The sequence below is a fragment of the Embiotoca jacksoni genome, unplaced genomic scaffold, assembly GCF_022577435.1.
Source record: "Embiotoca jacksoni isolate LCO1_2020_lvr unplaced genomic scaffold, fEmbJac1.0.p SCAF_24, whole genome shotgun sequence".
NCBI classification, from domain to species: domain Eukaryota; kingdom Metazoa; phylum Chordata; class Actinopteri; family Embiotocidae; genus Embiotoca; species Embiotoca jacksoni.
Window position 1 is genome coordinate 4,205,916 of NW_027185375.1, and position 13,663 is coordinate 4,219,578.

The 13,663-nt window shown below is 43.4% G+C and overlaps 1 protein-coding gene across 4 annotated transcripts in view; it reads right to left on the reverse strand.

Moving 5' to 3' along the window:
• Positions 1-547: 547 nt before the first annotated feature.
• Positions 548-13,663, reverse strand: part of nrxn2b (neurexin 2b) — a 658,484-nt gene continuing 645,368 nt past the window's right edge. For all 4 annotated transcript variants that reach the window (XM_069159139.1, XM_069159138.1, XM_069159137.1 and 1 more), the window contains 2 exons: positions 12,652-12,730; positions 548-3,648 (listed from right to left, as the gene is read on the reverse strand). In XM_069159139.1, coding sequence (XP_069015240.1) covers positions 2,753-3,648; positions 12,652-12,730 — 975 coding nt within the window. In that variant the 3' untranslated portion in view covers positions 548-2,752. The remainder of the gene's footprint in view (positions 3,649-12,651; positions 12,731-13,663) is intronic.

Sequence of the window (13,663 nt, forward strand, 5' to 3'; positions counted from 1 at the left end):
GTATCGCTCCCTCTGCACCCTCCTGAGGAGACGTGCCTCATATCTGAAAACCTCAACTCTACAGTGAGAATGTAACTGACATAAAATGTATGCTGACTGGATGTACCTAACCCAAGTCTGCTGAATCTGGAAAAGAACCCCGATCGTATTAACATTCACTCAGCTGCTCTGAATGGCAGATCAATCAGTAACCAGTGTCGACCATTGCAGTTCTTCTTTTTTTTTTTTTCCGAAATGAGGTTAAAGCTGTGGCAGAGTTAAAATGTACTCGAGGTTTACGCCCAGTAGGATGCGACGACTGTAAACGATTCCTTTACCCAGACCCCATATATTTACGAAGTGAATTTTGGTCTGGGAACACCAGGCTATACCACTGTCAAACTCATGGTGGCTTTACCCAGCGGTTTCTCCATCAAATAAATTCATATCGAGTTGATCCAAATCAAGTGCAGGTATTTATAACTGTTCAAGTCCTCTGCATACGTCACAGGGTAAAAATTAGTTTGGGAGACGAGACGACGATAAACAGACCACACGACACGGGGAGTAAGAAGTATATAACCAAGTGTATTCCCTCTGTTAATGTACACATATTTAGAGTCATCTCACTGGAACACTTTACAATAACATTTAGAAAGAACAGGAAGATACTGGGAGGAGTATGCTTGGAATGGAGAAAGAGAGAAACCAGACGAACGTGGCAGGTGAGCGAACTGATGGAGCCTGTCAAGTGAAATGGCTGCCATCTCGTCTCTCTCCGTATAGACAGAAATAGATATAAAACAAATAAAAACTGGAGGATGGATAAAGCCTGCTTCCTCCACAGGGTATGGGGACGTACAATCTGCCATACAGAGAAAAAAAAAAAGGAATAGATGCAGGACAAAAAATAGATTGAGGATGACAGATGGAGGATGGAATAAGAGAGGAACTTCTCTCCTCTGGAAAGAAAAATGCAGGATTTCATGTTCATAACCCAAATCACATTTGCTCAATTACCAAAAGAAAATACATAGAAATTTCAGTTTCCCAGAATCATAGTCATTTTTTTTTCTTCAAACAGGAATGATAGTAGGGAAAACACATTTCTCTTAGTAATGGGATGAGAGTCAAATATTTAGACATTTCACAAACTTTTTTCAGGATTTTTCTTTTCTTTTCATGGTACAGTTTTCTTTTTTTAATAGAGCTGAGAAAATTGGAATACTAGAGTTCTGTTGTACATCTTCCAGGGAACTGCCGTTCACCTATTATTTGTGTGCTCTTCCCACAAAGTTTTGCTTTGCCCATTGGCTGCCATCAGTCCAGTCAGGCTCGAGAGGGGTGAAAGACACAGTCGCTTTTTCAGCTGCAGGGTATCTCTCGCCACAGAGGAACTCCAGCAAGAATGACTTTCCCTTAAAATGTCTCTCATTTCCCCAGAGAAAAGATTCAAATAAAAAAAAAAAGAAAAGAGCAAACCAAAGTGACTGAGTCTTGCAGCAAGGCATTCAGCCAGCCATACTGTTCATGAGAGGGGCGGGATCTGGGAAACGGGCGGTGAAACTGTTTTGACGCTGAAAATCCTAAAGTCCGTCTTCGCTGTGCTTTGTCAGCAAACTCACTTATAGACTCGCTCACGATTTAGGTCCATAGGTTTCTGCAACGCCTATACATATATTTATAATTATATAGAACAGAGTTCATCTTGTTTGCTGGAGGTTTTTTCTGTTTTTCTGTGATTAGTAACTGTAAGGACGTGACAGTTTCTCTGCTGGCCCACTAGAGGGCACTTCGGAGCTCCAGAAACACATGACACAGATCTGCTGGAACAAAAGACGACCAAAAGGGTTTTTTGGCCTCGACAAGTTTTTGGCGGCTAAACGTACAAGTTAGCATCCATTAGGTCGGAGCGGTGGTATCTCACATAGTTGCTACGTTTAACGTTGTTATGATCATCAATCATCTTCATATTTTTTGTTTTTTAAACTCCACAGAAAGAAAAACAGATTTTATCTCTTTTTCGTAAATGAATACTACATGCTTGAAACACGGCAGAGTTTACGTTGCATCGGCTGTTGGGCACCGTAGACGAGGAGAGAAACAGAGTGCACGAGCGAATGAGAGGAAGAGAGAGAGAGAGAGAGAGATCAAATATGTTGGACACTTCCCCATGTGGGAGAACTGGATTTGACACAGTGTTTCTGTAAGCTGGCAGTATATTGATTTTACAGAGGGGTGTCAAGTTGCTAATTCGAGCCTGGCTGGAAACCAATAAGCTGATACTGTCGAAGGTGACGGGCGTCCACCGCAAGCTCGCCTCAGAGTGAAGTACACAAATACTGATGGTGGTGTTTTCCTACAGTACTCCAGATATTAAATAACCTGTCAAATGCTCACCCATAAGTCACTGTTTTATCAGCATTGTTGGCACAGTGTGTATTGAGCTCTGAGGTGTAGAAGCCTGTCCTTAAATCTACACCATGGTTCACATTTAATCAAAGTTTAGTCTAGTCAAATGAATCAAAGCAATGCTGACCGGTGTGAACAGAACCATCTTGTTTTGCTGCCTCCCTCCGATCAGAGTGGAACTGGTAACAGCAACAACCACCTGACAATACTGAGTTTAAAATGAATGACGATGTTATATTTGTCATTTCCCACATGCTGCCTTTCTCCCTGCCCTCTCTCTCTCTCTCTCTTTCTCTCTCTTGTCTCTTTCCTTTTCTAAGTGCGTCTTCGTTCTGTCTCTGTGTCTCGTGGCGGCGCTCCCTCAGACGTAGTACTCTTTGTCTTTGTTCTTCTTGTTCTTGGTGACTGTCTTGGCAGTGCTGGGCTGTTTCTCCTTCACCAGAGCGCCGTTGCTCTGCGTGGCTGAGTTGCTGATGTAGTTGCGGCTCTGGTCCACCTGATAGGAGCCCTCGTCGCGGTTGCGGTACTTGTACATGGCGTATAGCAGGATGAGGATGCAGAGGGCAGCGGCCGCCACGATGCCGACCACCATCCCGGTGGTGCTGCTGGACTGCTGCACCTCAACGGCGCCTGGGAGCCCTCTCTCGGGAGACGTGGGGTCTGGAGTGGGAACATGGGGGAAATTTGGGGGATAGGTTATTCCCGGGACTCTGCGGTTGCCCGGGTCTGACGAGGGGTGGGCCGGCGGCAGCAGCACCTGGTCCCGGGTGTTCATTTTCCCAGCGGGGATGTTGTTGTTGCTACTACTACTGCTGCCACCGCCGGCTGGCTTGATGCGCGGGCTGAGCTGGTCGGGGTTGGCCGTAGGGGTGGAGGAGAGTGGTGGGTGGTGGGAGTTGGGAGAGCGGGAGAAGTGGCGGTCTCGGGGGTTCTGGACGCCGCCCTCGACGGCCGGGGGAGGAGGGAGGACAGTTCTGTCGGTGACCAGGGGGGAGTTTTTGTAATAGTCCTCGTCATCTGACTCGGTCATCTCCCCCGAGCCGTACGCAGACACCTCGATGGTCTCCTCGCAGTCCTCCTGGTCCAGGGGGCAGGGGGGCCGGCCGTTGGGCAAGGGGAGGGACTCTTTGGTGGTTTCGAGCAGGGTGAGGAAAGGGCGGTAGGTGGTGGGGGGCGGGGGGATTACTGGGTAGTGGGTGGCGATGGATGGGGGATCTAGGGAGTCCACCGTAATTATGGGCAACACTAATTCACCTCCTAGGACAAGAAAGAGACAACGGAGGGAAAAGAGTGTTAGAGACGGCCAGAGAGAAACAACACCTCCAGATCAACAGAAGAAAAACAGTTCAAATGAATACAGCAACACCAGTATTAGAACAGCACTACAGCTTAACATGAGGTTAGTTCTATACGTTTATTTAGTCTGGTCTACTGAAAAAGTTAATATGTTGTCTAACTCTGATCTGAAATATAATACAAGGTGTAAGAAAACAGTCTATCCTGCTCCTGGCTGCTCTGACCTATCTCCCTGTGCTGCATCAACCTACATGTTATAATGACTAACACAAGTTAAAAGCAGACTACAAATTACACTGAACAACTTAACATCTATTGCACTACACAACCTAGCCTTCACTTTTCTAGTCTTGCTTACGCTTTTAGCTACACTAACGCTCAGATGTTTCTGCTGTGATTGGTTAAATAAGATAGCAAACCACGAGGTTCAGGTCACTTACATCAACAAATTGGCCGCATGATTTTTGCATGAAAAAAAAATTACAAAAAGAAAGCTGTGTAAGATTGTTCTCGGATAGTGATAAACAACTCCCCTCCCCGCACCCCATTCTTTAACCTCCTCTCCTCTTTTATTTCTTTACTGGGTGAAAAATAATCAGAATGTAAGAAATAAATTATATTGTTAAATTATTCACTGTCCCACCAGCCCCCAAATTCTCATGAAGAATGGTCTCAATCCTATTTTCCCCCTTTGGGCATGGCTCATTTCTAATTAGCTTAATCTGTATGCAACCCTGAGGAGCGGCTGCGGGAAACTGATGCCCCTAATTTCTAACCCAAAACTCTCAATGCTCACTAAAGTACACTGAGAGTCTTAAACCCTACTGCTCCCATTTAATTCACAGGACTCCCTCATGCCCACCTTCCCTCCCAAATAGCACACATATACATGGGGCAATGATGCTCCTCTCAAACAGCCACCAACGCAAGTAAACAGTTAAAAAACAAAAAACAAAAAAAACATCTTTATGAGCTAGAATTTCTTGTCAAGCTTCTGTTATGTAATCACATTTTAGCTTCAGTCTGAAATGAACACCCACATTTTAAATAAAGATTACCGGGTGTATAAGGAGAAAAAGACATTCAAGAAGAATCCTTCTATCAGACTGAAACGGTTAAACATTTTGGGAGTGTGTTAACAGGACAGCAGAATATCAATCTATTTACACACTGAATTTTTTCTCAAGAGTGGCAGATACTTCAGGGTCACAGTCAAGGAAACAGTTTGAAAAACATGGCAGAGGGAATTAGAGCACATCTTGGAGGGAGAAAAAGGAAGGTAACAGCAGAAAACATGACCAAAGAAATGCCAACATCACCAGCATAAAATCATGACTCTGGCTCTTTGTTCAATTGATGAGGTAAATCAGAGTGACTAAGTGGGAGAGGGGGGGAGGGGAGGGGGTGTTGGATCAGGCGTTTCAGGGGTGATGACGAAAGTGTAAAAGGAGGTTCTGGGATTGTAAGAATTCCTCTGTGGCCTTTATTCAGCTAAGCAACGCTCAAACACCCCAAAACCCCCTTTGTCAGTTATATAACCACACATTTTAACTCAGAACGGCAAAAGCTTTGTTAAAAAGAAGAGGTGATGCATTGAGTTAACAAAGCCACTGTAACATATCAGCATATAACAACACACTTGAGATACAGGACTTTGAAATAAAGCAGAATGTGAGAGCTGTAAAGGATGAAAAGAAACTTAGCAACTCTTCTAACTTCTTATTTTACTGCCGTTACTGGAAACGCTAGTTTCCATGGCAATGCTCAAGCTATTTTGCCCCATTATATTTTCTTCCTTTCTGTGTTTGAGGGATGCGTTTCACCTTGAGGGCTAGAGGACAGCAGAGCGTGGTGGCACATTTGAGGAACAAAGAGGAGCCACACCGAGGAAGATTCCCCGAGTGTGTTTAAAAAAAAAAAAGAAAAGAAAAGAAAAAGAACAACTTTGGTTTTGGGAAATAAGTTGTCAAAGTCACAGAAGAAAGGGAAAAAAAAAAAAAAAAGACCTCAGTGATAATTCCACAGAGATATGTGACTGAGGGTGATGAGATGCTAGGCTTTGCTATCTTTGCTCTGCCATCTGTCTGTGTGGCAGAGATGCTGCAAGTGCAATTTCAGGCTTTGCACTGCGGCTCGGTGTGCAGCCCACCCATAATTGAGGAGGAGTTACTTCCACTCACCGTGTGCCCTACTTTACAGTATGCGGCCGACATTGCAAATGGATGTCCTTGTTACGGTAAACACTGAATGTAATCCTGTCCGAATCAGGAACACAGTGTTTCCCAGCCTAAAGTCTATGAACCCATAGAACAGTACTTAAGGGATTATACAGATATTTAGGAGGAAAATACAGATATCATAAAAGTAAATGATCGTTCCAACAAATCACTCCTGTCACTCTGCTGTACTCTCAGCGGAGCCAAAGCCTGGAGGCCTTATGGCATCCTCTCATATGACTGTCAGGCAGCGACTACTGGGATAAAAACAACATGAATCTCAGCCCTCACACACAGAAAGAGCCACATCTCAGCATGATACACACTTATCAAGTCAACCATCTTTTCATTTCCCGTTTTGTGACCCAAGCCTACTGCACCAATAGTTCAAACCAATCAACAGCTTCAATTGGCTCTCCCCCTTTCCCCAATGCTGTTGTGCCCATATGCAGCTCTGATTGGTCAGTTAACACCCAGAAAGGCAGGCTCAGGAAGTTGTTGCACATGATCCTATCTGTGTTCTCCTGCTGAAAGCTGCCAAGAACCACAGACTGATGGGAAAGTGAAGATATTTTATTCGACATCGTAGACGTCGCACGCAAAACAGACCTCACTGAGACCATTTCTGATGATTATACTTCACACACAAAGTAGTTCCGACCCAGAGATCTGATTGGTCAACTGTACATTTCAACGTGCTCAAATCAGCATAACGGCACACCCTGCTCTTCACGAGAAATATCACTCCGCCTTCTCAATGGCAAGTATATAGTTGGACTTGAATTTCCTATAATATGCATTATATTGTTGTATTTACATGTTATAGATCTATTACATGTGACCTATTTGGTAAAATTGGATCTTTTTTGGTCTTTATTTGTCGCTCTGAGCACCCGTACCGTAACACCATGGATAGTTGCGCACTTAAAATCCTAGCGGCGGTTCGCTTGACTGGTTATGTTTTAATACATGACGCGGTGCTAAAATCTTAAAAATACATGAGTCCATCGATATCATTTTTCAGCAGATATCTTACCTACGAGATTGAGCGAGCTAAGCAGTTTAGTGTTTCTATGTGCTGTATTTATTCAGTTTGAGAAACGATCTCTAGAAAACATTAAAACGGGCTAGATCTCGTCTCTGTTGCTAGGATCGTTACTAAGGGTCGGGCTACCACGTGAAGTAGTAAACATTGCATGCATCACTGACGCAACTGATTGTGTTCCAGTTGTTAGTCATACCCCATGTATTGCCATAGAAATGGACGTCATACTAACAAAAAGTTTAATATTTTGAGAGCAATTGCCCCAAAACATGAATATATTTTAATTACATATTTAATTTAGTTGGTAACTTGCTTTATAATTGCACTATCGCACGAGAGGGTGTGTTTTAACGTCATTATTGGCACGACAGTGATGCGGCCTGTAAGCATCACATTTGCAAGTGTAGATGTCTTTTTCTTCAGTATTCCTACACTGTCCATTTTAGTGTTAAAAGCGAGAGAGACTCGGAGATATTCCACCTGATTGACTGAGTTTGACTGCATTGATTGGACCAATTTGAGGCAGTGGCACCACGTTTAGTCCACATGATGAAATTTCTTTATCTTAACCCCACATACCACTCCGCCACGCTACCAGCGGGAGTCACCCCCCCCCTATTTACTCAAAATGAGAACAGGGCAGATGGATACTGACGCATCTACGGCGGTCTCCTGACAAACATCGTTATTCTGCCGATCACGTCGCCACGCTCGCATCCATTTGAAATATTTAGAGCAAAAAGGTTGTTTGGAGTTTGAGCATTCTGTAATTCAGCTTTGATTAGGCTGCAGATGGAAAATCCAGCAGCGTGTCCGAGCATAATATATTTTCCCTTGCTTGCGTTTGAATCATGCTACAATAGGTACAATTATGGGCATATAATCTGTGCGACAGGAAACAAACCTGCTTCTTCATACATGAGGCTCCGTAAATTGTTTACAAATGCTGCGTTTGCTGCCGTCGCTCTCCAGCAAAGTGATTTATTTTGACAAAAAAAGGAGATGACTCCCCGGCTCACACTGTGTGTCTCAATGAGAGTCACATATTGGCTCCAGTGAAAGTCACCTCCCTGCGCAGCACTTTAGAAGCTGGATCACCTCCACGAACCGGGCTGGGTTTGTATTTCTGGCCAGTCTGGTGTGTCAACCTCACTGTGGAATAAATCTGATATACACATAGAGTCTCATCCTGATGCAGAGATATGACAATATATCACTTTACCTCGCCCCTGCATTTTAATAGACATCTTTTATTTTTTTATCATAGTGCACATCTGCTTCATATCTCCCTTCTACTTGTTTTCCATATTTGTTAAATTAAAAGGCTTCTAACCAAACAACTGCAAAGCTAACTGACTACTGGTAAATACAAGAAAGGATACATTAATTAGAATTAAAAAAAAAAACTCACTAGGTTAGATGGCTCAGACAATCAGTGAACCAGACTTTCTGCGTGGTGCTGCGGGGGAGAAACTATGATATGTGTTTACAGTTTGAAGTACGAGTGCAAAGACTCCCTGCTGAGAAAGCAGTGGCACCAGAAATTTAAAAAAAAAAAGTCGTCTTCATCTACTTTTCTGGGTTAACATCAGATTTTAATTATAACTTCAATAAGGTTTTAGATAGTTGGATAATTAGACAGTTTGCAGCTGAAATTCATTTTGAAGAGCAAAACTGACCAGCAATGAATAAAATAGTTACAAAGCATGCGAATAATGTCGAGTAATGCATTCTTCAGTTTTATGTATTTAACAGCAGACTGAGCAGCAGCCTCTGCAATAAATGATTCCCCTGATTTATGTCTGTGAGGACGGTAATCCCTATTTTTATTAGCCGAACGCATCTCCAAGGCCTAAACAAAGACAATACCCTGAGGCACAGTGTTTTTTGTAGCAAATATGCAAATAGTGCATTCTATCTAAGTAGCATGTGTGTATATATAGAGGAAACAAATGATTCAGGATTATTGAATGAACACAGTCGTTATTGTAATTGGAACTATGTTTCTCTATTTTACCTGCAAATTTGGATGTACACTATTTAAAATGTTGGATTGCGCAGTCATTTAATGTTGTCAAGTTTATTTTTAATAAATTCTTTAATTAGTTATTAATAGTAAAAGCCATGATGCATTCATTTAAACCAGTAAATTATTCACATTCAATCTGTCAAATTTGTATGGTCAATATTCTTTTGTAATTCTCTTTCTGTCTCCTTGAATCGCCTCGTGCCTCTTTTATATCTGTCTTATGTAAAGCACTTTTGTTGCTGAAGACAAATGAACCATTCACATGAATTGTTAACCATTTTATCGTTCTTCTCTCCTGCTGGGGAATTTTTTTTTTATCGCGCAATGATGATGCAAACTTCACCAGTCACCTCGTTAATTGTGTAATCCCCTATTGTTTTCACTGAAAATGGTGACATCAGAGGAAGGCCTCTGAATCCGACGGATTGGATATTCCAGTAACATCGAGGACACGCTCCTCTGAACTCTGAAAGCCTGGTCTTCTGTTTACAGATCGTCCAGGGACGCTGGTTCAAGCCTTTACATCACCAAACATCCAACCTGTAGAACCCGTATGATAAACCCGGGGCTGTTTACTCGTGGAGGGAAGGGAGATCAATGAAGTATCACACTGACAAATAACGGACACCCAACCCCATCGACCATGCTCCGAGTCACGACAGGTGCGGGGACTGGGCGCTCTGGGTCATCCCTAATCTATCACCCAATCTCTTACTTTCCCTCCTCGACCTCAAACGAGCATTCGCTGGTTGTCTCTATAGCGTCTCTGCTGATGAATTATTGAGGAGCTCCTCAAAGCTCTGATCTTGTCGGAGTAATACCGATATAGCGCCTACAACATCCTGGGACTGATAAGTAGCTCGGAGGTAAGCGAGAGAAAAGGAAAGTGAGGTCGCGCTGAGGTAGAGAAAAGACAGAGTGAAATATGGAGATGAAATGAAAGAGATTTAATGAGCAGAGCTTGTTGTTTGAAAAAAATATCAGATTTTCCTTCGCCGTGAATGCAATGTGTCTTTTAGTATTAAACGAGTGTTCATGTGAATATACAGATATATTTCCTGTGTTCATGTTGACTTCGCTCTCTCCTCAGTACGTTGAGCTTTGTAATCCACAATTCCGAGGCCTTGTCGCTCTCCTGACAGAGGCTCATTACCAACACTGAAGGATCCAAGGCAGAGCTCTAATTGGCTGATGTAATTAAGGCTCCCTAACAGTCAAAGTTTAATTAGCCTGGTGGGAAAGTCAGGAATCGTTCACGGGAATTTCACTGGGTCCTCATCCTCTCCTTGGCTTCCTCTTTCTTCTCTCTCTTGCATGCTTTCTCCGTACCCCCTCTCCTCTCCCCGTTTCTCTGTTCTGCTTTGAGCGCAAAGGAACGTGACACCCATCTCAATGAGGGTCAGTCCTTGACAGCGCAGTCCTCCCAGCCCTTTCCCCCACTCATCTCCTCCTCAGGTCCTCTTCCCTGTGTGGCTTTTTTTTTTTTTTTGCATCCACTCCGAGCGTGTCAGCATGTGCGCGATGGCGGCTGTCTGAGCGTTGCACATCGAGTGTCATCACTTAACATTCGACGGCCTAAACTCTCCCTGGACCACGTTGCAGTTGTTGGAAAAACAAGCTGCCTCCGTTGAATTGTGTATTGTACAGCTGCAGGTGAACACATCTGTAAAGCAGATGGAGGAAGCAGTTGTACTGATCTCCATGAATTCACAGCAGTCATATCTGGCGCAGCTTAATAGAAAATATACAGCGGTACTTAAGGTTTTCTCTCCATCCTGAAGGCATTCCAAGAACACAGAGCTGCATTCTCGCATGTAATTGAAAACACTGGGAATTGGTCCTATCGCACAATGACTATAGGCCCGTGCTCGCGGAGCGGTGCTGGAGAGGGGACATGTTTTGCGGACAATGTTGATTCTTCTCTGCTTGTCCACAGTTTTCACGGAGGCTTATCCGACCCCCGCTGGCTCTGCCTCCCTGGAACTCCCGTGGCATCTGGAAGGTGTGATAGGGAGCATGCGTGTGCTTGTGTGCGCGAGCGTGTTTGTTGTTTCTCGGAAGTGTCGGCTGCTCAAGGGAAAACTTTACACCCACAGAGTGAGAGAGACAAGTGTCTGTCTGGAAAGGTGAGCATGTCTGCCACTGTATGCGTGTTTGTGTGGGCATACAAGAGAGAGAGAGAGAGAGAGTTGCAGTTCCTCATGGGAGATTAAGCCTGGGTAGAGCATCCACCGAAAAACTCTCATTTCTCCTTTCGATAAGAGGGGAATTGAGTCTCTATTTTGGTCCCAACCACCTACAGAGAAAACCGCAGGAGAATGCTACACTCGAGTTTCTCAACACGGGTTCAGATCAGTTCCTCCTCGCACAAACATACTGATATATATTGTAATCTCCTGCCATTTATACTCCAACATATTCCAACCTTTTAATCCCAATACTGAGAAAAAACTTTTGTGAATTTATTCCAGGCAAAGTGAAGAAGTGCTTTTTACAAACCGACATTATGTTGATTCTCTTCTCTTTTGTTTTTGTTTATAACATTTGTTCTGCTACAGTTTCACAGCTTCAGGCCTTTTTTTTTTTTTTTTTTTAAGAGCAAATCAGAATCTTTGTGCATGTATAATTCATTCTAAAAATTAGAATCGGTGCGAAAATAAAGACCAGGTGTTGATATGGTTTCCTAAAGTGAGAAATTATTAAAGACCATGTAATAATAAAGGCCATATAATTATTCAGATGTCTCATTAGTTGATAAATATACTGTACTCTATGACAAGCTCCTTTCATATTAAACTCAACTGTTAACAAAAAATTTTTTTAAGCAGCATGCAAATCAAAATGTACATTTATTAACTTGTGCCGCAGATGTTCTGGGCTCTCCTTTTCTAATTCCTCGACGTTAGCACCAGAACGGTGTGCACTGTATACTGGCACAGTTTTGATGATAGGTGTCATCCCACCCACACCACAGTTAAATCTATAAACTCATTTAACAATAAAAATCTTGTCAGTCAGGATCTTCTGGGATAAAATGTCATTAAATGAGGATTTGCATTTTCTCCTGGTTCCTAGATTTTCTCCGGAGCAGTCGCAGTAATTTGAATCCCACAGCTTCACTGTACGAACATGGTTCTCGGCAGATTTCAAATATGGCCAGCTTAATAAAGCTAGAAACCACAGAGGCAGGGAGTAAAACACATGGCCTCTAACTTTCACCTCCTGTCATGGTGTCAGCACATTGCTTGACCCGCTGTTCACACAAACAGCGCCTCAGCCACCGGGCCTGCCAGGCTGCAGCTGTGCGCAGTGCACAACAAGCTGCGATTCCACGTTGCAACTGTCCTGCCTTGTTAGAGTCAGAGCAGGAGATTGGTGCAGCAGCAGGGTAAATGCCAGGTATTAACACTTGGCTGAGCAACTGACGGATCACAATGCTGCTGACTGCCTGCTGATCTAAAAAAAACAATAAGAAAGCGGTTCAGAGGGTGCACATCTGGCCAATCAGAGCTGCAGATGGGAGGCTGTGTAGCCACAAAGAGTCATTTAGAAGTGCAGTAAGAGACATAGCGGTAGTCTAGATAAGTCTGGTTTTTTTTTTTTTTGTGGTTCAGGTTGCTCTTTGTTGCTGGATTAAAAACACAATGAAGACAGAACTCCCTGAGTTGACTCACCATTTCCAGGCTCACACTCCTCCAAATCTTCGTCATCGCTAGGACATTCAGCTGATGCTACCAAGAGGTCATCCGCATTCTGGAGGAACAGAGAGGGAGGAGAGCAGATAGAGTCAGGACTCATTTTATTTGTGTAGAGGATACGCAGAGCATCAGGGAGGATTAAGAACCTCTGCCAGTCACGGTGAAGGTCTTTGGCTCGGATTTTAAAGCAACCGAGAGGCAAACTTTAAAAAAAGGCTGGAGTTGGAAAAAAAAATAAAATATATATTTTAACTTCTGGCAACAATATGAGGATTTATTGTTCAGCAATTTGGTAGTAGTGGTTGAAAATATGGAGGTGGGTGTGCTTTATGACTCTCACCAATGTGTATTTATGTAAGCAGAGATGGGGAGCTGGAGGGAAACCAAAGTGAAACCAGCTCTTCTTTTTGACCAAACGATCAAAGAGGTGTAGCTCGTCTAAACTCTGGGCAAGTTCAGCTGTGTGGGCAACAGAGGCAGACATGGGAAGCTCCAAAGCACAACCATTATTTAATTCTTCGTCTATATCAGGAAATCTGTTTTGACCTCGGACCTGTAGACATTTGAACTGTGAGATAAAGAAGACATACAGTCTGTTGGGTGGGCTTTAGAACCACAGCAGGTACAGCAGCGGGGGTCTTGAGATGAAAACAGATTAAATCTGACAAGGTGGTTCCAATTTAGCAGCCAAGGTTTGTCCCCACTTCTGCATGACTCATGCAGCTGTGTGTCTAGACACCCCAACCTCCTACCCCTCCTCTCTCCTCAGCCTCTGGTTGTTATTCAAGATGGGGTCATCCAATAGAAAATGGAGGGCTTTTATCACCATAATTGATTCAAGTGCCACACTGCTTCGCCGAGTTTTCTCTGTGTTATTAATCCGCGGCCTGGGTGTAATCATTTATTAATTAGAATGTGTCAGTTTGAGTGTGTGTTCATATCACCTGGCTCCGTCAAATGGGCCAAATAAACCTGCTTCACTTTGTCA